Genomic DNA, 23,304 nt, shown 5'->3' with positions numbered 1-23,304 from the left:
GAATGTTTCGGCCGGAAACCGGATTGTTGGGGGTGAAGTAAATTATTTGAGTCCAGAAAGGTCTTGAGCTCCTTGTGGACCAACTGTTCCGTTATTTTACCTAGTGCAGGTAGGAGGGTGATCGGACGAAGGTTGGTCAGGTCGGAGGGGGGTTTATTCGACTTTTTCAAGAGCGGCTTGACCACCCCTTGTTTCCAAGAGCATGGTACTGAACCGGATGAGAGAGATTGATTGATTATGGTGTTGATGGAAGGGTTGATTTTGTCGATGATGAGGTGGAGAATCCTAGGTGGACAGGGGTCAGAGGGAGAGCCAGATTTGCAAGCAAGGATCGCGTCTCTAGTCTGGGACAAGGTAACCGGAGTAAAGCTTTTGAAACTATTAGTAGGCTGGTTGAAATGGTCCGGGTCCCATGGTGAAGGAACTGGGGGTGGGGGAGGGAAATTTTTGTGGATGAGAGTGATTTTGTCATCAAAGTAGTCTGAAATTTTGTCACAGAATTCTTGGGATGGGGGGATTTCCGGTTGAAGAGCTTTGGGTTTGGTAAAGGATTTAACTATAGAAAAAAGGGTTTTTTGCTTTTGGCTAGCATTATTAATAGCGTTAACGTAGTAGATTTTTTTTGCTGTTTTGATGGATGCAAGGTAGGTTTTCCTCTGTAGGATGTAGTTCCTGCGATCGCTGTTGTCGTAGGTACTACGCCATCTCCTCTCAGCTTTTCTGCAAAGAAGATGGGCGGCGGTTAGGTCCGGCGTGTACCAAGGGGCCATGAGTTTAACTGTTTTCGAGGCCTTGTCCCGTTTGTGGGGGGGACAGCGAGTCGAAAATTCGTGAGTGAACCAGTTGTTGAGACCTATAGCGTCTCTATCTATATCGCCCGAGGGAGAAGGGGCATTAGATGGGGAAAGGGGGTGAAGAGTGAGGTTTTTCTGGACAGTATTCCAGTTGATGGAACGGGCGGGCTGGCGTAAACGTTTATTGCAAGTAGGGATGACGCCGCTAGAGATATGAAAGGGGATTAGACAATGATCAGTCCAGATTTGAGGTATAGGGGATAGGGAGGAGAGGGACGGGAGGTTAGAACAGATACCGTCCAAGGTGTGACCTAGGGAGTGTGTGGGAAGTTTGACGCTTTGTTGAAGGTTAAAGACGTCCAACGACTGTAGAAAATTTCTGGAGTGCGGGTCTGCTATGGATTCAAGATGTATATTGAAGTCTCCAAGGAGGGTAAAGTGTGGATAGCGAAGGAGGAAACTACCAAGAGCGTCGTCTAGCGAGTCTAGGAATTTAGTGGCATTACCAGGTGGACGATAGATGAGGCCACCGGTAAAGGAGAGCGTTTTGCTAAGGTTTATGCAGAATCCTAAGCCTTCTGCGTCGGTGAGGGGATCGAGGCTGAAGGTGTGACAGTTAAAGGTGTTCCTGACAATAACTGCGACCCCACCTCCTCTACCCTTCTGTCTATCTTGTCTATGGAAGGAGTAGCCCGGGGGGAGGGCGGTGGCGATGTCAGGGTTACTGTCTTCAGTGAGCCAGGTCTCGGTGATCATTAGGCAGTCCAGGTCGTGGTCAATGATGAGATCATGGATGTCTTGGCTGTGTTTACACATTGACCTGGCATTTATTAAGGCACCTGTAAAGAAAGGTCGTGAGATATTGGGGGGGGTTGACCGTTCTGCTTCTAGGTTGAGGGTCCAGTGGCAATTCGAGCAATTGGAGGAAACAAGTACCGTAGATAAATCAAATTTGCAGGGGCAGTCGGGCTTACCTCGGAGTCGGTGGAGGTCGCTAGAGGCGTACCTAAGGATTGAAGGAATTTGGGCAGGGGGTCTGGCGCCTGGCGCGGTCTTAGCGCGGACGGGCGCAGACGGGCTTGCCTTAGGCGCGCCTTCGGCGCGCAAACGGCGCTCCCGCTGCGCTCGTCCGCTGCGCTTCCTATGCAGGCACATTTCTAGGGGGAGTAGGCGTGGCCTCTAGTGGGCGTGGTCGGCGAGCGCGCCAGGTGCAATGGCGGCCGCTTTGGTAATGGTAGCGCGACAGCGTCAACAGCGCTGTAAAGTTAAAATAGAGGTTTTTAGAACGTGCCTGGTAGATTAAAAGCGGTGAGACAAATAGTAAAGTGACACCACACAGGTTAAAAGCTGATGCAAACTAGGTTTGATTCGTACCTCCAGCTCCTGGCTTCCGCCTCAGGACTGGGTCAGGGATGAGAACGTTGCGCTGAGAGGTCAGCGTTTATATGGGATGAAAAGGGGGCGTGGCCTCTAGTGGGCCAATGAGGGAGGTTCCACCAATTTGGCGCGAAGCTGTGCAAGCTGATCAAAATAATGGTATTGTAGCTGCTCCAGCGCAATTCCAAAGGGTGTGGATACACATTCCGTGGAAACGAGCTGAAGTGCTAGCAGTGAAGCAGGCCTTGCCAGATCCACGTAAGAATCCTGCTGGATACTATAAGGAATTAACACAGACAGTTGAGGCTTGTATAATGAACTTAGCAGACATCGATATGTTATTTGGCAATGTAGTTCCGCAACCAGTGTGGGCTAAAATTCGTAGAGAGGATCATCAAGTTGCCTTAGGTGGTGATTGGGCAGCTATCACTGCAGCGGATGGTCAGCAAACAGGTGGTGCAAAACCTGAACCCTTAATTGCTAATCTTCCAGGTAGGATAATTGATCTAATGAAGACTCTGATGCCCGCATTGCGTGTTAATTGGGACAAGTTATCCGCATGCAGGCAGAAGAAAGACGAAAGTGTCTCCGACTTTTTCACGAGGTTCGAAGAGACTTTTGTAGATCATAGTGGTCAGGACATGAGCACAGAAGGAGGACAGAGACTGTTTGTCGATAAATTTGTGCATAATTTGTTACCTGAATTATGCAATAAATTAAAGGATTCAGAGAGTGCGTGGGCTGTTTCCACAACTGCGCAAATACTTGCAACTGCACAGTATTACGAAAATAGGGATAAAGAGGAAAAGGAGAAATCAGACAAGAAAACGAAAGACTTAAAAACTAAAGTTCTTTTGCAACAGGCGTATCCGCCTCGCATGAATCAGACTAATACGCAACAGGGTTCGTATCAAAGGACAGATTATAGTACATCGAGACCTCAATATCAGTGGAACCAATGTGCGTACTGTAAGAAAGAGGGTCACTATAAAAATGAATGTCCGATCTTAGCGCAAAATAATGCAGCAGCAGCTCAGAGAGGTCGTGGTGGTTTTGTGCAGAATTCTAGAGGTCGAGGACGAGGTACTATGCCTCCACAAACGAATGATCGTCCTTCCAATCACTTTGATCAACGAAATGGACAGTCTACTTAGCAAAATAGATCTCAACAATATCTTGTTGAAGACTATTGTGAAGTGGATGAGGGATTTCAGCAAAATGGGTACTAGGACAGCCATGGACAGAGAGAGGGAGTAGTATCAGTTCCAGTGGATCAGAGTGGGCCTTATGTCGCAGTAGCAACATCAGGTGTAGTCGAACCGTTTCTGTTGGATACTGGTGCCGCAAAAAGTTCTATCATTCATGCGAAACTCCCTGGCGCACCTTTGTCCGGCTCAACAAATGTTTCTGTAGGTTTTTCAGGCGCCCCTGTTTACAACCCGATATCTGGTCCTTTGTCTATTTCTGTTGGACCGTGTCACTTGAGAGCACCTCTGATTTTGACGACAGGTTGTAATGAAAATCTGCTTGGTTTAGATTTGTTAAAACGACTATATGCGACATTGTACTGTTCTCCGGAAGGAGTACAGCTTACACTGGGTAAAAATATCACTTCTCCGATGTACTTGTCAATGGATGCACTCCCGCCAGAGCTGCGTTCACTCCCTGATTCTCTTTGGGCGACTGGTCCTAATGATGTAGGGCTTTTAGAAATACCACCATATGTAGTAACTTTGAAAGCAAATGTAAAATTTCCAAGAATTCCGCAATACAAAATATCTAGTGAAGGTGAGCGTGCACTTTTATTGATTGTGCAAGATTTGATTAAGAAAGGTGTGGTTGAAGAAACTAGAAGAAATGTCTGTAACAGTCCTGTACTACCGATTCTGAAACGAACTGATCCCACAAAGCCTCCAGTGTATAGGTTTGTTATCGACCTCAGAGAAGTTAATAAGATTGTAGTTCCGCAGTTTCCTGTGGTCCCAGACATTACTGCCTTGTTAACATTAATTCCTGCTACAGCCACTTGGTTCTCAGTCATCGACTTGAAGAATGCCTTTTTCAGCATTCCGATAGCCGAAGAAAGCAGAGATATTTTCGGCTTCTGTCTAGGAGGTCGAAGTTTCAGATTTAAACGCGCTCCACAAGGCTATTGTGAGAGCCCATCTATTTACAGTCAAGCATTAAAAAGCCAGTTAGATTCCTTTGTCCTTCCTCCAGGTTCTGCTCTAGTACAGTATGTAGACGATCTGCTAGTGGCTGCCGATGACAAGGAAACTTGCAAAGCAGCTACGATTTCGTTATTACATCATTTGTCTAATTTGAATCATAAGGTATCACCTTCGAAAATGCAATACTGCTGCCAAGAAGTGACCTACCTAGGTCATCTCTTGTCAAAGGAGGGAAGGAAGTTGACCCCAGAGAGAATAAAAGCAATTACGCAAATGAGTGTTCCACGCACACAGAGAGAAGTACGTGCCTTCCTAGGTATTACCTCTTACTGTAGGCAGTGGATCCCAAATTTTTCTCTTTTAGCAAAACCGTTGGTAGCTTTGACTGGGAAAAATGTTCCGAGTCCGGTGCCATGGTCTGATGAATGTCAAGAGAGTTTTACTGAATTACGAAAAGCATTGTGTTCAGCTCCTGTATTGGGTACACCTGATTACAGTAAGCCATTCACGCTCTATGTTCATGAGAGAGAAGGTTGCGCGTTGAGTGTTCTGACACAGAAGTTTGGTGATAAACAACGCCCTTGTGCGTATTTTTCATCAACATTAGATCCGGTAGCTAGAGCGTTGCCTAGTTGTTTGAGAGCTACAGCGGCAGCTGCGGCTTCCATTCGACAATCTGCTGGTTTGGTGATGAACAACATGCTAGTGGTCATGGTTCCTCATGCGGTGGATACACTCATGAATCGAACGAAGACACAACACCTTACCAGTGCAAGACTATCTGGTTATGAGCTGACATTACTAGCGAGTCATATTCAGATCAAAAGATGAAATGTATTGAATCCAGCAATGCTGTTGCCGACTGCTCAAGAGTCGAGTGATTCCGAACCACATGATTGTTGTTTTAAAACGGAGGAAGAGACAAAAGGACGCATTGACTTAAAGGATACTCCGTTATCCGATCCAGATGGCACGCTGTATGTGGACGGGTCATGTTTTAAATTGGAGAATGGTGATGTGACGGCTGCTTACGCAGTAACGACTTTGAAGACGATTGTGGAGACTGCAAGAGTGAGTCAGAATTCTGCCCAAGCTGCAGAATTAATAGCTCTAACAAGAGCGTGTGTTTTAGCCAAGGGAAAGAGAGTGAATGTCTTTACAGATAGTCAGTACGCATTTGGCGTGGCCCATAGTTTTGGCCGTTTGTGGAGAGAAAGAGGTTTCATTACGTCCCATGGGACTAAGATTCAACATGGTCAGCTAGTTAACGACTTGTTGGAATCTCTAACCTTGCCGACTGAAGTTGCGATTGTAAAGTGCAGTGCTCATAAAGCAATCACGGATGATGTTGGTCGCGGGAATGCTTTTGCTGATGAAACTGCTAAACAGACAGCTAGAGACACGATGAGCAGAATGTATGTTGCTACGTCTGCAAGATGGATTGCTGAGTCTGGAATGTGTGAGGATACTATGGAAAGTGTGAAAGAGATTCAGAAAGAAGCAACTGAGGAGGAAAAACGTGTATGGAAAGAAAGTATGGGCAAGTTGGATTCGAATGGGTGTTGGATTGATTTGACAGAACAGCAGCGTTGGATGTTGCCTGATGCGTATGTGCTTGCAGTAGGGACGATGGCACATGGAGTAGCACATATAAGTTCTAAAGGAATCTGTAAAATGTTGGCTCCGGTCTGGAAGAATGATGGAATCAGTAAGTGTGCAGAGAGAGTGGTGAAAAATTGTATGGTATGCCTGATGCATAATCCTGGCAAGGGAACTCCAACTCCAGCTGGTCACTTCGCTCCTCCTTCCTGCCCCTTTGAAGTGATTCAGTTAGACTTCATTCACATGGATCGCTGTAATAATTTGAAATATGTCCTGGTGGTAGTCTGTGCTTTTTCCAGGTGGATTGAAGCATACCCACTAAAGGACAATACTGCCCTATCAACTGCCAAGATTCTTCTCAAAGAATATTTCCCTAGATTCGGTATGCCACGGATTGTATGGTCAGATAACGGAAGTGAGTTTATAGGGAAAGTTATGCAGAGTGTGTGTGCTGGCCTAGGTCTGAAACAAAAGTTCCACAGTGCAAACCATCCCCAGTCTGCTGGTTTAGTGGAGGGTTACAATGGCACCCTTAAGCTGAAACTAGCTAAAATACAAGCATCCACAGGTTTAGCCTGGCCAGACGCACTTCCTTTGGCTTTGTTATCAACGAGAGCAACTGTACATTCTAGAGTGGGGCTTAGCCCTTATGAGATAGTGTTTGGCCGTCCGGCAAATATTTGGGGTGTGCCGAGACCTAAGGAGTTTTGTTCGCTAGAATATCCTATGTTGATAGACTACCTTTACGACTTGACTGCTAAATTGAGTCTTATTCACCAACAGGTTTTCGATGCTTTACCAAAGCCTCCGGAGAGTCCAGGGCATCAGCTGAAACCAGGAGATCTTGTGGTTATCAGGAATTTCGCGAGGACGAAGAACCTTCAGCCGAGATTCGTCGGCCCTTTCCAGGTCCTGCTTGTAACAAGAACAGCAGTTCGTGTGGCTGGTCGCAAGCATTGGGTGCACGCATCCCATGTAAAGCGTGTACCTTTGCCACTTCCTTACGACGACTGGGTGAAGAAGGGAATTGGTTCCTCCGAATTTGAAAGCACGCCAAAATTCATCCCTTTCAGCGATGCCGAATTGATCACTGACACTCCAAGCTCTGACTATCCTTCAGAAAAGACTCCTTTGAACTCTGAACATTTGTCCCCTGCATCAGAAAAAACTCTGTCATCTGCGAACTTGAACACTGCAACAGCTACCAGTGAAACGCTATTTGCCGATCAGACAGTACCTGCGAAGCAAAGATATAATTTACGAAACCGTAAAATGGACAAATAAAGCAGGCAACTGCCCATTGTGATATTTTGAAATTTTGAACTTTTGCCTTCAGCCAGGAAGTTTGCTAGTGCTGCAACTTGTCTTAGAAAACCACCTGCGTTTGGAGAAAAGGCACGAGAAAGGATGATGATACAACAGCATGTCACTGACCTAATGAGCATAGAATTAGATTCTGACATAGATTAATTAATTGCCTATGTAAGGGCAAAAGGAGGGTCTGAGGTTCCGTGACGATTTGAACCCGTGTTTTCAATATTGTTGGAAATACATAATATTGGTATCAGCGAACCGCAAATGATCCATTTAGCATATCCTGGTGTTTTCGCTACGCTACGAGCAAGAGCACTCCTTTTATAAACACATTTCTGATCTACCCACGGCATCCATCTTAGATCATGGCCGCCATTTTGTGTTTCTTGCCCTCACATACGCAATAACCTCTGATCACTTCATTTCGATTAAGGACACGTAGCCTTAACCGGAGATTCACCTCTTTCATGACACGTGCACCTTAAACCAGATCACGCTGTAGCTGCATAACTCGACAAAGGCTGCCTCCTCTGCCCGAGGCCAGTCCTGCTAAACTGGTCTTCGTGTCCATTGTCCTGATCACGATTAGGCGGCCGAAGCCGGTAGCCTTGCCCATTTACAACCTACAAACATCCCTTATCCTGCTTTTCTATCTTCTGCACCTGGCTCTGCTCCTTTCCTTCTGGGCCTTTATTAGGGGGAGGTAACGAAATTTACGATGAGGCGGTCCGGGTCTTGAATGAAAAGTTGACATGAGATTATGATGGAAAAGTGGGAACCCCTCGTTCGTAATGTTTTGACATCAGATATTGTCGACGATTCCTGTGCAACGCCAAATATTTATTGTTTAGGACACAAAGGTTTGGGAATGTACTAACATGTGAAGAATTCGCCTGAAGGCCAAAATTTAGTATATAAGGAGCAACCCTCTTTGTACAATTTGAACAGGCTCCTAGTTACTGCCCATGCGTAGTTTCTGTGACTTCTGTGTCCCTGCAGTAATAAACCTTTGGTCTTTGACGCCACCATCGAGAAGCCCGTGTTTCTGTTCATTTGTGCACCAAGGCAGGTGGAATTCCGGGGTCTTTGGGTGTTGTTCCCTGACACCTCTGGACGGAACCAAAAAGTCCAGAACTCCAGAGCCAAGCTCGTTTAGTGGGAGGTCGAATTTTTTGAATCTGGGAGTTGTAGTTTCTCATTGCGAATTATCGACAGTGTGAGTCTCTATGTTGTTTAGCCTCTATTTGTTTTTTTAAAATGAAACTTTATTTAGACCAACAGAGAATCCGTTATGTGTAATGCGGTTCATCTGTGTTTTGATTCATGAGACTTATAGAGCTCCGATCGCACTTTGTCCAATAGCATTAATTGAGCTTGGATTTGATCATTTAGAGAGTTGTGCATCTTGGAGTTGGTTGGCTGCGTGTGACCAGTGATAAACCTACGTGGTTTTATGAAAAAAATGTGGTAATGATGTGGTCAGGAATTTGATTGAGCTTGAATTTAATCATTTAAAGAGTTCATCTTGGATTCGATTGGTTGCGTGTGCCCTGGAATACACATACACATTTTTTTTGACAAAAGTGTGGTTCTGGTGTGGTCAGGGTTCTGATATTTTGGGAAAATCTTGACTGGTGTCTACAGTGCTTGAAGGTGGTTACAGTTTAAACATTTCGGACATCTCGTTGAGCCCATGGAATGCTGTGTTGAATTTAACAATTAACATCGCTTCCATTTTTGTAAGTTTTGCGTCAAGATTGCCACCTCTAGTGTCGCTTTCCACTTTGGCGATGACTGTCCAAATAACATCTGACTCTTTATGTTGTTTTTCTTTCCAGTGGTTGACCAGAGGGGCTGCGGCCACACTGTTACGAATTCTGGATTTGTGCTGTTGTATTCGTAGACGCACTTCTTGATTAGTTTTGCCGATGTATGCCAACCTACAGGGACAGATGATTCCATACACCACATTGCGTGATTTACAGTTTGAGAATTTTTCATGTTTCCAGCTGATGTGATTGTAAGTGAAAACAGTTCCTTCAACCGTAGTGTCACAACAACTACATGTGCCACATTTTCGATGTCCCTGGATTGGTGGGAAATTCAACATAGTCCTTAAATCCGGATTCGTTTTTTTGGGCAAAGCTGCTCTGATCAGCTGATTGGCGACACTATAGTTCTTTTTGAAAGCAAAAAGTGGTTCTTGATTAAAGGCTTGGTCTAAGTTGCGCAAAAGATGCCAGTTTGGTTTTACCACTTTTTTTAAATCATTTGAATTAGGGCAAAATGTTGAGACAAACACCAACCTATCTGTGGCATTTTTCGTTCTTCTTTCGAGAAGGCTTTCGCGAGGCGTCCATCAGGCCCTTTTAGCAGATTTTATTAGCAGTTTTTTTGGGTAGCCTCGTAGCAGTAGATTTTCCTTGAGTTTGTCTGCATGCTTCCAATACTCAGCTTTGAATTGGCAGTTACGTTTCAGCCGTAAAGATTGTCCATAAGGGAGGTTTTCTTTTAGACTCCGTGGGTGGTTGCTCCGGAAGTGTAATGCCCTGTTGCGGTCGGTTGATTTTTTGTATAACGTTGTTATTAATTCTCCTTCATATGGGTACACTTCTACATCCAAGAACGGCATTTTTTCTGATGAATGTTCCATGCTGAATTTTATAGTTGGTACCCTGTTATTTATCCAATCATGGAATCGTTCAAGTTCCTCTGTTGGTCCACTCCATATGAAAAAAAATATCGTCGATATAACGATACCAATGGGTTATCCATTGTATGTAGGGATTGTTATTGTAGACGAAAGCCTCCTCATATCTGGCCATGAATAACACCGCTAATTCCGGGGCAAAAGGGCATCCCATGGCTACACCACCAATTTGGAAAAAGAATTCTCCGTCAAAATTGAAATAGTTCTTTTTTAGTGCGAATTCTGCGAGTCTTAAGATGAACTTCGTTGGTATTGGGTGAGGTCTTGGTCTTTCTTCCAGAAATGCTTCCAGGACATAAATACCTTCATCCTGCGGGATTGATGTATAAAGTGAAGTAATGTCCATTGTCACCATTACTTGGGAATTTTTTTCAAACTTTATTGACATCAGCTTTTTAATGAAGTCCGTAGTGTCTTGACTATATGAGATTTCACAGTCAATAAGAAAGGTTTAAGAAAGAAATCGACAAACTTCGAAATAGGTTCCATCAAGGAGTCACAACCAGACACTATTGTGCGTCCTGGGGGCGTTTTTTCGTTCTTATGTATTTTTGGTAATACATAAAAAAGAGGAGTCCTGGGGTGTTTTATTTTTAGGTACTCATACTCTTTTTGTCCTAGAAATCCCTGTTCAAAACCTTCGTCTATGATCTTATGTAGTTCATTTTTCAGTTCCAAGGTTGGATCTTTATTCACCTTTCTGTAACATGTCTCATCATTCAATTGCCTTTTGACTTCCGTTTTATACAATTCTTTGTCCCGGATAACAATTGAGCCACCTTTGTCGGCCTGCTTTATAATGACCGACGTATCCATTTTGAGATTGTTTAAGGCTTGTGACTCCGCTTTTGATAAATTGAATTTGAGATGTTTTTTCTTTTTTTCCATTTCCATCACTGCTGACAATAAGGTCCGTTCGAAAGTGATCACCTCCTTTGGTATTTTATTTGTGGGTGGACAGAATGTTGATTTATTTCTCAGTCCTGTTATTTCGAGCCTAGGTTGATAGGGCTGCTCTGTGAAGAAGGTTTTAAGTCTTATTTTTCGGCAAAATTCGATGACCTCTGTCTTAAGTTTTACAAAATTTGTGTATTTGGTGGGGACAAAGGTGAGACCTTTTGTTAGAATCTTTTCTTCTTCGGGTGTCAAGATTTTTTTGGACAAATTGAATATTGGTGACGGTATTAATTGTTGTAGTTGCGTCGTTTTGTTGACATTTCCCATGTTTGGGGGGCAAAGCGAGTTTTTCCACGTGGTATCGGTTGACCCCTGCCTAAAAAAGGTCCTTGATGTTGTTGTTGGAATCCCTGGTTTTGTTGGAATCCACCTCTCCTATTGTTGTTTCTCCTTGGTGTGGGGTTGTCTCCTTCGTTTCCGCTTGCCGACGACGTGTCTGAAAAGGTTGTAAATTTGTTGAATGATCTTCCCTGGTATTCTTGTAAATGTTATCTAGAATCCGGTTTAGAGTAGAAATCGGATTGTAAATATGGGTACACCTTTTCTAAGTTGAAGTTTTTCTTATCCTTTTCAAATTGCACTGTTTTTTGGTTGACTGTGTAATCTTTGAACTCTCCAATCTCTTTTTGTAATTTCTCTAATAGTGATTTTGAATCTGTGATTAGTTGATTGGTGGATATTGCTGTTTCAAGTGCCTCTATTTCCTCTAATTGTGTTTTTGAGAGTCTTTGAGCAGTTTCAATTGTTAACACCATTAAATCTCGACTGCATTTCGTCTCTATGTAGCTGTATCCCTTTTTGTATATAGGATCTTCCGTAAATATTACAGGATCGTTTTTAATCTGTAGCCCTGTAGGGATTGTGCCTCCTCTCAAGTGCTGAAGCAAAAAATGACCATGCAGGTCGGTGCGAATGTGTTTCTTTTTTAAGCGTGTTAATTTATCTATTTCATTCTGGTTCTGGGCTGAGACGCTCAGAGAAGCAGAAGCGAATAGGGGCGGATCGGCTAGTAGATTTTTTATATGGTCTTCAGTATGCGCAAAAGTTTCATTTTCACTCATACTCCTAACACTAATCGACGATCAACAACCAAATGGACAAAGGTCACTCTAACAAATAGGTTACCACACACAGAAAACAAAACCGACTGCTTGGTGGTACAAAACAAGACAAGAACAACTCACCGTTTAGAACCTCTCAAATTTCAAGAGATAAGGGACCACACAGACCGCCGTCTGCAAACTCAAAATAAGTGAGTGAAAGGATTTGCAGCACATGCAATCTCTGTTGGTGTTTAACTTTCTAAAAGTGGCATTTTCAAAATTATAATGAAAATATGACTTTACCATTAAAGAGGGTTTATCATTATAATTCCATAGTTACCAAACATGACATATCTACCTGTCACCTAGGTGCTGATGTATTTTATAGATGTGCCAGTAAGGTTTAGCGGGACATACAAAGCCTAATACAGTTCTGTTTAGAAGATGTTCTTTTTTTCACAAGTATAGGTTGCAATTATTATATAGTTATTTCTCTTTTTCTTTTTCTCTTCTTAGGTCAGGATCAAGAAAACCGGAACCTCAGTGAAGAAAGATGCCCCCCGAATGAAGCGGAAAGAGCCACAGGTAAGTTTCAAACCATCTGTTCTCTAAATCATGGGTTTGGCTATGTGAGGGAAGATACCACTTTTCCTATCCTGTCACCAGGTGAAGTTGGAGTTTTCCATGACATCTCTTCTAAGTGTAGTGAGCCCACTAAGTCTTTGATTTGGATAATGACTTTTTCAACAGTCATTTAGAAAAAGAAATAAAAAATTGTGAAAGAATTACAAGTTGTGACCCAAAATTACATTCTGGTCTTTGTATGTGTAATTTACTGAAAATACTCACTACTCAATAAAGAATTGCCCAACAAGTTCAGCCTTGATACTCTGGAAGCTTTAAATTGCAGAACCCTCAACATTTTGTGGACCAGAGGTGTTCCCTCTGAACCTCCTCCCAGTTCCCACTCTTCCCAAGTATCTGGTCACATAACTGGGCTAGCCGTGTTCCACCAGGAATGTGGTGGGGCTCTGCCCTTAACCAGTGGCCTCATGGCTTCTCTTTGTTCTGGTTGGGGATTCCAGTCTTCCCTGATGCCTCAGGGCAGCCTCAAGTTCTGGTTCCTTTGTCTTGTGTGTCCTCCACTCGCTGCACGTCTCCCACTCTGCAAACGCCATCAGATCTTTCCCGCAAGATTCCTTTTCCAGACTCTTGAATGAAATTAATTCTTGTGATTGGATTCTGGAAACGCCTGAATTCCATATGTGAATAGCATTTTGTAGTACTTGACTAGCGCTGCTGTATTACTACTTCTTGTACTACAACATGCAGTTTGTGAATAAGGCCCTAAGTCCTCTAGCAGATGGTAATAAGCACCAGTGGCATGCAGGCCATAAAGCTGGTCAACAACACAGAACACGAGCAGAGCTTTCATGTGAAAAGTTACAGAACCAACAACTACTGCTCGTTATGTGATGCTTCCATGACAGTCTTATTTCACCCGAGTCAAACAAGCCAAATCTATCACACAAATCCTCAGCGTTCAACCCCGCTTCCCCGATTGATGGAGATTAGTTTGTGTACCTTAAACTGGCCCATTAGCTAGGGGTGCATCTTTGACTTCCTGTGCCTACTTGCTTTGAATTTATCCAGATCATTAGTACATTTTATGTTTAGTTGTATAGTTTTATAAAGCACATAAGTCAGTGATTATTTTGAGCTGGTGTTTGCCTTTGCTCAGCACCAGCAGCTAATTCTCTGCCAGATTGCTGCTGCCTGTTGAACTGTGAGGATCGCCTTCGACCTTTGTTTAGCCAGGACTGCTGTGTTAAGTGAACTTCATGTAAAAGTGACCGAGGGCCTGCCAATCGTTTAAATATACAGAGAACTGAAGTACAGACTAGATGTACGTGTTTATCAGCAGCGTCACCTCTAAAGTTGCAAGCCTGTGCAATCAAATCGCAGACTTTTTTGTTGAGAAAATTGTTAACATTCAGAAAGACTTCCCTCCTCCTCTGACCACACCCCACGTGGAAACAGACAATTATCCCCCTCTCTCTAACTTCAAGCCTGTCTCCTTTCAACAAACCCGCAAGGCTATCCTGGCATGCAAATCAGGAGCCCCTACTGACCCCTGCCCTCCCAGCATCTTGCACCATTTGATTGATACTGTTAACCCTTATATCAACATCATCATCAATGAATCTCTTGAGTCCGGGATAGTGCCTAATGACTGGAAGAAGGCCATAGTGAAGCCTCTGATGAAGAAGCCGAATAAATCCCCCACCGACCTGACCAATATGCGCCCCATTTCCTTACTTCCCTTCCTTGGTAAGATCACAGAACAACTAGTATATGAAGAGCTAAAAACTTTCGTTCAGATTGGTAACATCTTACATCCGCAGCAGTCGGGCTTTCGCTCCGGCCATTCAACCGAAACAGCCCTTATAGAACTAGCTGATTCCATCAAGTTCCTGCAGGATGAGGGCAGGCATGCCGTCCTCATCCTGCTTGACCTAACAGCAGCGTTCGACACCATCTCGCACGTCATCCTTATCAACAGACTGCGAGAGATTGGCGTGACAGGCACAGTTCTAGCTTGGGTTACATCTTTCCTATCTAATAGGTCCCAAACTGTGTCCCTGGGCCCCTATCTATCCAGCGAGAAACCCATAACATCTGGAGTCCCCCAGGGGTCCATATCAACTCCTCTCTTTTTTAACATCTATATGGCACCCCTCCTCGCTGTGATAGAATCCCATGGGATCCTTGTCACGTCATACGCTGACGACACACAACTCGTCGTCACGATTGACAAAAAGTGTACGAACGCAAAGCTGCGTTTCCAAAATTGTCTTTCTGATGTTTTTCAGTGGCTAAACAAAAATCATTTAAGATGTAACAGCACCAAAACCGAAATCATACCACTGAGTAAAGATCTATCCTTCTGCCCGAAGGACTGGTGGCCCATAGGATCTGAGGCCCCTCCCAGCGCTGTCTCTTCAGCACGGAACTTGGGTGTGCAATTCGACTCATCCCTTTCTTTTGACGAACATGTCAGGATCACGGCTGGTCGCTGTTTTGGATTTATTAAGTCCCTAAAGAAATTTTTCGACCTCCTTCCTATGGCAGCACGAAAATCAGTCGCGGTAGCTTTGATACTCTCCAGACTTGATTACTGTAATGGTCTAATGGCGGGAGTGAAAAAGTCCACCCTCAAAAAGCTGCAGAGCATACAACACGCAGCTGCTCGATTAGTGCTGGGACTTCCTAGAAGGTCATCAGCTTCAATGGCACTAAACACCCTCCACTGGCTACCGTTACACAAAAGGATCCTCTTTAAACTCCTTCTTACCGTCTTCAGAGTTATGAAAAACTCAGGGCCCCTTTACCTTGCAAAGCGTTTTACACGCTACCATCCCTCGAGATGTCTGAGATCCTCTGGCAAAAATCTCATCACCATTCCAAGATTTAAGTACAAAACCAGGGGTGGTAAGACCTTTACCGTCCTAGCAGCCAGAGCATGGAACACACTACCAGTCAACCTTAGATTGACGGACAAGGACAGCATCTTCAGAAAACTCCTAAAGACTTGGGTGTACCAACAATCTGACGCCTCAGTATTGGCAGCCATTTAGGTCCATTTTCTTCATTTTTTCTTTTTATCCTTTTCCACTTTCATGTACCCGTAGCACGCTATCTCAGCGCCAAGATGCTCCTTCCGGAGCGAATGTCTGCGCTCTACAAATACCCATAAATATCAAATAAATATCAAAAGTTACACAGGGAGAGATAAAATCAGTCGAGACCTGTCTTTACAGATGATTGCACTCAGCGCTACCATCTACTTGAATTTGAGGCCCATTTAAACTCCATGATCTTCATTAATCTATAAGAAAGGGTATTCATGATTTGATTTGTTTGTCCTGAGGATGGTCTCCATAACGCAAGTCTAGAGACCGAAACATCGACTGCGCTTGTTCCACTGCTTGTAATGATAGAATCTGTAAACAGGTGGATAAGCTACAACAATTGCTGCAAATAGGCTGTTTTATTGATATGTTTCCTATTGTAGCTTTTGCAACAAATGGTATACCCATGTATATTTTATTCTTGTTTTGTGAATAAGTAAAACAAACAGAACTTTTCCATACACCCTGCTATTGCTCTCTCTTTTTATTACCGTCAGGTATTAGCTCTATTTGTCTAAAAACTTTGTCTGACACAAATTGTGCATCAGTGGTGTCAAATGTTTAGGACCACAAAATAATATATAATTCTGAATATTCAACAGTTTAACAAAAACCCTTGACGGCACAATTACCCTTTCATACCTATCGCCCAAGACCTCAAGGGTATATTGGGTTGCTCATTCTTAGTTGACAGTTCTCAACTACAGCACTTATTACAGTTCACCACATAGTGGATCCGTTTCTCTATTTTTGAGGAGTGTTAACAGCGTGTTTAATAACTCAAACATACATAAAAACAATATCAACCGTCCACCCTATACTTAAATAATATTCTACATTTTCACCCTTAGCATCACTGGCGGGGTCAATGGGTAAAGTTGCACTAATCTCCTGAGAAGGGCCCTGGTACTCACTTTTTTACAAACTTACCTTGCTTACTTACCTTACCTTTACACAGATCATTGTTATGTCATGTAATTGCACAAAGGGCATGACTATCCAAAATGCATTCTGGTGCTAAGATGCACATACATAATGTTAGAAATGGGGGTCTCTAGTTGGTAATGGCTGGCGCCAATATCCAACTAGGGACCCTTCTTTCTAAGTCAGGGCAAGTGGGCTACCTCTTTTGACAACCCCTGCTCAGCCCTGTGGTAACGTAGCACGAGCAGTTAGGCCTATCTCAGAGGCATTGTGTAAAGCATTTATGACCATGTACAACAAGGCAGTAACGACACCACAAAAGGACACAACTCGGGTAGGTATAAAAAAAATAATATCTTTATCTAACAGTTTAACTCAAAACTCTCAAAATGTTTCAACAAGCTGCAATGCACGTAAACTAGTAGGGACCCAAAAAGGCAATAACGTATTCACCAGAACGTGACAATGACTGAGTTCAAGGCCAGGGCCTACGCGACGCGCTGCACACCAGGTACCTGCCGTTGAAAGAGGACACAGCACGCAGCTTCTCGAAGAAGCCGAGACTGTGACAGGCAGACTCCCAGCGACCACAAGTCTTGGCTGCAAGGGTCCGCAGCATGCACCCACAATGATTCGGGCACTCGGGGACAGGGGGGCTCTCAGTGGCATTAGCACACGGCTGGGGCAGCCCGGGATGGTGGTGACGATGACTCTCGTCTGGCAGGTCCATGGTGGGCTCACAGCGGCAGCAGCTCTCACTTAGCTGCGACGGCTCACAGGACAATTTACAATGAGGCAAGTTAGCAAAGTTGCGGGCACTCAGCTGCAGCAGCTCTTTCTGTGCTGCGGCCGCCCACAGGATGAATCACGATGATGCACAGCTGGCACAGGTGCAGGGATTTAGCGGCAGCAGTTATCTTTTAGCTGCGGCGGCCACAGGTTGAATCCCGATGATGCAAAGTTGGCAAGTGTAGGAGAGTAGGGTCTGCTTTCCTATGGTCACTCCAATTTTTGCTTTTTGCTTCACTGGTTTTCGACTTAATGTGGCTGTGGACCTGCTAATCATACCCACAGCCTGCTGTTCACTCTCTAAATTCACAGACATGTACTTTAGGTACATCACCAATTGGGTATTGGATCACCTTATCAGCCCCTGTACAGTGTACTATAGGTACCCAGGGCATAGGTGCATCACAGGCCTACCAGGGGCTGCAGCATATCTTTTGCCACCCCTGGCTGGCTATCCAAACTGACACAACTGGCTGATCACTCAGCTGGGGCAAGGTCGTGTAATCACCCCTTGCTTAGATATAGTATACCTATATCTAACCCTATATCTGGACACATATATGCCTATAAGTGACTCCTATGGCAGGCCATAATAATCCTGGAGGCAGAGTGCTTGGTTTTATGTGAGATGGTGCTCTAGCATGAGCTGAGCCTGTCTGCAGCTTTCAGAACCATGTCCTTATAGTTGTTCTGGGATATTGCCATACCATATACTCTTAAGTGCATTATAATCCTCGCGGTTATTGCTAACTTTGGTTTGGCTTTATCAAAATATGTTGTGTAAGGTGTCATACACTTTCAAATACTACCCCCTTGCCAGTTCCGGTGACAGGGGTAGTGTAGGAAGGGGGAGGCTCTAGTTGGCGCAGTGCAACACTAGCGACAAGCAGAGACTCTCCCTTCCTCGTCAGGGCTGAGGGTTACCTTCCAGACAACCTCTGCTTACCCTCTAGGTAGTGTGGCTTAAGCAGTCGTAGGCTAATCTTTGGGGCACATAGGGTTAAACACTTGCAACAGTACACCTTTACAACCAACCCACCACACAACGAGACCAGACTGTATTCTTGTAAAAATATATATCTTTATATAGATTTTAAGCAGGCTTGTGAATACAGTCAATAACTTTATGAAGACGGTTGCAAGTTACGTAATTCGGGTTACCACAGTTCTTATGGAAGTTCTCTTGAGGCCCGTAGGCCGGTGTTATTCAAAGTTCTTGTGGGGCCGGCGGCTTCCAAGGGATCTGTCCCACGTCGCGTTGCCTTCCCGGGGTCGCTGATCGTTGCGGCTCTTCGGCCAAGCAGGTCACTGGTCGTCCGGGGCAGCGGTGTTCTGTGGCGGCAGGGTCCTTTCCTCGTCATCCGCTCCGACCCTGGAGGCGGCGGCTGTGCGGTTGTGACAAGTGGCAGTACGGTCCCCAAGTGCAGGACGTACCCAGCCAAATGTCGGTGCAGCTGTGGGCTCACAGCTGGGCTGTCGGGCAGGCTTACCGACCTTGCGGATTCTCGTAGGGCAACTGTCCGTCCTTGCAGGTGAGTGACTGCTCGCTATGCAGTCACCTCGATAGCTCGGACCGGACGGGTCCTCCTTTGCTTTGCTCTCGGGCTCCCGGTGCAATTGCGGTCACGGTGTTCGGGCCAGCGGCGGCTGGTCCTCACTTTGCTTCTGCTGTTGCTTTGGGCCCCGGTCACGGTGGTCGGGAGGATGTTGATGCCTTAGAGGAGATTCCTCCGTCAGTGCTGCGGCGATGGTCAGCACCCGCAGTCGCTTTCCAAGGGGGTAGCGTCCACTGGTCCTGGGACGCTGGTCAGGGGGCAAGTTCAGTTGCAAGCCCTTGGAGATCTCTTTGCAGAGTTTGGCACAAGTAGCACAAAAGTCTTTTCGTAGTCTTATTGTCTTCCTCTCCTTCAGCAGCAAGGCACCAGACACAGGCAAGAGTCAGCACCCTTCCTTGTCTCTCATGGTCCTTCTCGTAGGGCAGAGTCTTTCTGTGGCCCAAACCGGATCTAATTTTCAAGGAGCAGGGCTCCGTCTTTTATAGGCCAATTCTTTTGTTCTCGCAGGCCAGGGGGGCCTTTGCATAGCCACTTTCAGTTCTGGAGTACCCCCGTGGGTGTACTCCGGCTTCTGCTTTCAGTGTGAGGGGCAGGCGCATCAGACGCCCCACAGGAGGTGGAGCCAGCATTGTCCGGACAGGAGTGGCCAGAGTACCTTGTTGATGGGAGCTTCGCCCTTCCTGGGCCAGGTGCCGGCAGAGTCATCCGCCGCTCCCCAGGAGGGTGGAGCCAGCATTGTGGAGGTCGAGCACAGTGACAGCTCGAGTCAAGAGGCACTCCTACCTCCCACTAAGGTGTAATCTGCGCATTCACCACCTGTCATCCCTCCAGCCCTGTCACTCACACATCCCAGACAGTCAGATACACACCAGCAGAGGCGGCTGAAATGGTTAAGCAAGCAAATGCTAACTTTCTAAAAGTAGCATTTGCAAACCCAGGGTACTGAAATAAACTTGACTACAAGAAATATCTCCTTATCCTGAGTTCAGGCATACTAAACATGACTCACTACCATGCTCCTTGAGCCTGCGGGGATTATAGGGTGTAATAACCCTCGCAGCTCAGTCTGGCCTAATGGAGCAGGTAGCCTTCAGTAGTGAAATACGGTCTTCGTTGTAAGTCACTACCAGGACATGCCACGCACATCAGGGCTTGTCCTACCTTGCACCTACAACGCACCCGGCCCGTAGGCCTACCATAGGGGTGACTAATATGTAGTCAAGGGAAGGGTCGGTGCTGGCAAGTGGGGACACTTGCCCAGCTAGCGTGACAGTACGAGACCGCACGCGGGTTCTGCGGTCGCAGTTCCCAGACACATCTTTACGGCTGCTTCGGTGGGTGGCGCAACCAGCGCTGCAGGCCCACCAGCAGTATTGGCATCTACAAGCCCCGGCACTCTCTCGTGCGCTTTACTAGGGACTAACAGTAAATCCAATGCACCAATCATGGATACCAATCGTATGTACAATTTACAGTAGGGAGCACTTGCACTGCGGCACGGATCAGCCGTGGCGCAGTGCCCTGAGTATCGGAAAACCAGCAAAACATCGGAGGCACATCAGCAAAAAGTGGAAGGGAGACTCACGCCAAGGTGCCAGGTCTAACAGGTAGCATTCCACCCTTCTAGAGAGAGAAGACATGTTACTTTACTTAAACGCGGTTACATCTAACCAGAGCCTCAGCATCACAAAATGGATGCTGCTGCCACAGACACGGGTCTGGCCTCCTGCTGCTGACCGAAACTCAGGCAGGGGAGACCTGGACAAAAGGTTTCCTGTCACAGGGAGGTTTTACACTACCCTAGAAAGGAGATAGTGGATTGAGGCAGGCAGGGCGAGTGAAACTAGACACTGCCTGGGGCGCACAAGGCTTCTCATGCAAAGCCCAGTTCAAACCGGTGCTGGGACACTCCAGTCCCAGCTTTGGCGCAAAACTAGACAAAGGGAAAGGGGTGTAACCACCCCCTTCCTGGGTCCCACCCATAGGAGGGACCTAGCAGGTAATCCAGCCCCTTGATTTGGAATAAAGGTAGGAGCTGTGCCCATGAGCATTAGATTATCCTGACTGAAACTTTGATACAGAACTCTGGACCTTTCAACATCCCATTCGACGTGGAAGACTGAAGAATCTCCCTTGTGGTCAAGGAGTGACCACCCTGTGCAAACAGGCACCATCCAGCGTACAACGGTTTGCTTTGTTGCAGCTCCCGCCGGAGCTCGAGCGACAGAGATCAACAAGAACTGGATTCCCAGACATACAACAGCCTGATCCACAGCCACAGCAAAGCTGAGACCCGTGGAGGCGAAGTGAGATGTGGGACCGGCCATCTTGAAAAGACTGTGAAGTGCTGACTGTGCAGCCCCCGAGGCTCCCTCAAAGCTGTGCATTGGGGTTTGAGAAGCCCCAGCCCCGAGCAGCTTGTGCACCAAAGTTCACGCCTCCACACTCATCGAGTGCTGCGTGGGGCCCTTTTGCATTTTCCTGCTCGAAGCGTCTGTCCGGTCACTTGCCCATTGGCTAGTGACCTCTACGACGACGAAACTACTCTGCTGGTCTGGCTGCTCCAGACTGGCCCTCGCTCCCCTGAAAAGGAGCCACCTCTCTGACCTTGCTGGTCCGAGTAAGAAGTTATCTTCAAATCCTGCGTGGGTTGCCTTTGCCAAGACCTGTTGGCTCCGATCTGGAAGCCGACACTGCCAACAGCGAGATCCTTCGAGAGCCTTCGTAGATGAGTTTGTGTTCCACTCCAGGTCATCGTCGATGCCCCAGAGTCCACGTGGCAGCAGAGACAAGCTTCACAACAACCACCTGATGCGCCCGAAATCGCCTGGTTCCTTCCTGGTTCCATCTTGGTCACTGGCTAGTGACCCAGACTCTGTCCCCTCTGCTTTCAGGTACTCTACAACTTCGATCCACCCTTGGATCCACCCGGACTCTTCCCTCCTGGCCGCCTGCAGCATCTCCATCTCCAGGCTCCATAGATCTCCACGACGAAACCCGACACACATTGGCACCTATGCACACGCTTCCTGTGGGTGAGGTAACGATCTAACACTGGTGCTCCTGAAGTGGTTTACACCTCTAGTGTCCTAGTTTAAAGTGGTTTAATTCTACTCCAGTCGGAAGACTTCCAAAACAGTAACTTTATAACTTTTACGCACCATTGACTTTGCTTTGGTGCATGCGTGTGCTTTAGGCACTGCACCCGTGTCCCGCGGGCCTCTCCCGACATCATCACTGCTAGTCCTGAGTAGTCCCAGCGATTCACAATGCCCTAGGCCCTACCATTGTTCGAGAGGTGGTACTTATACCACTATTTTAGTATATGGTCAGAGTGGCCACCGGGCCTATCCAAAATTGTGCAACTTGTGTTTTTTTGTTTAAACGCTTGTGCCTCTGGACTCATAAAGAGTACAGAGGATTATTCTAGTAATCAATACATATATTTTTATAATATATAACATGTGTGGTGTCCTTTCATTTGATATTACAGGATTGCATATGGTAAAACAGCTGGCTTCACATGCCCTCTTGAGTTAAGCCTAAGACTGCTTAGTCCATGCTACCACTAGGATAGCTTGTCTATAAGGTTGACTTTACATCCACCACCATAAGGGATTGTTTGGACTGATACAAGGTGATCACTAGAATAGTGAAAATCATACATCGGGCCAACTTCTCACAGCAAGGGTGCGGGCACTCAGCGGCAGCAGCTCTCTCTCAGCTGCAGCAGCTACAGTACGAATCACACTGATGCAAATTTGGCGAAGGTGCAGGCACTCCGCGGCAGCAGCTCTTTCTTAGCAGCGGCGGCCCACAGGAAGTAGGATGATGCAAAGTTAGCAAAGGTGCGAGCTCTCAGTGGCGGCAGCTCTCTCTTAGCTGAAGTGGCCCACACGGGTACAGCAAAGTTTAGAAGGTTCAGATTCAGGCGGGATCTGAGCTGCAGCAGCTCTCTCTTAGCTGCAGTGGCCCACACGGATTCAGTGAAAGTTTCAAAGGTTCAAATTCAGGCGGGCTCTCAGAGGCAGCAGCTATCTCAGATGCAGCGGCCCACACAGGTTTGGCAAAGGTTTCAAAGGTTCAGTCCACAGTCCTCACAGTAGACCTAGAGGCTGGGTTTATTCGATGGAGGCCCCACTTGCAATCAGAATTCCTCACACATGAATTCCGACGGCTGATGGGGTGAAGTCTAATGTCACTGAGACTTCTGCAGGAGGCACTCTCGATTCAGGCCCTCGGGTAGTTTCATCGGCAAGCTTGGTGAATGTTTTAAAGTCCTTTCCTCTGCTCACTTGGACAGAGTTTCGTTCAGACTTCAGGAAGGAACACACTTGGACAAAGTTGGACTAAAAAATTCTTTGGGACATATTAT

The 23,304-nt window shown here is 46.0% G+C and overlaps 1 protein-coding gene across 1 annotated transcript in view; it reads left to right on the top strand.

Moving 5' to 3' along the window:
• LOC147693218 (NACHT, LRR and PYD domains-containing protein 3-like) overlaps window positions 1-23,304 on the top strand; it is a 1,290,712-nt gene that overhangs the window by 66,096 nt on the left and 1,201,312 nt on the right. Inside the window, exon 6 of the mRNA XM_086933611.1 lies at window positions 12,485-12,553. Within this exon, the coding sequence (XP_086789737.1) occupies window positions 12,485-12,553 (69 nt within the window). The remainder of the gene's footprint in view (window positions 1-12,484; window positions 12,554-23,304) is intronic.

This window comes from Lissotriton vulgaris, chromosome 8 (genome assembly GCF_964263255.1).
Source record: "Lissotriton vulgaris chromosome 8, aLisVul1.2, whole genome shotgun sequence".
NCBI lineage: Eukaryota > Metazoa > Chordata > Amphibia > Caudata > Salamandridae > Lissotriton > Lissotriton vulgaris.
The sequence above is the reverse complement of the archived record's forward strand: the minus strand, read 5'-3'. Positions and strand labels throughout refer to the sequence as shown.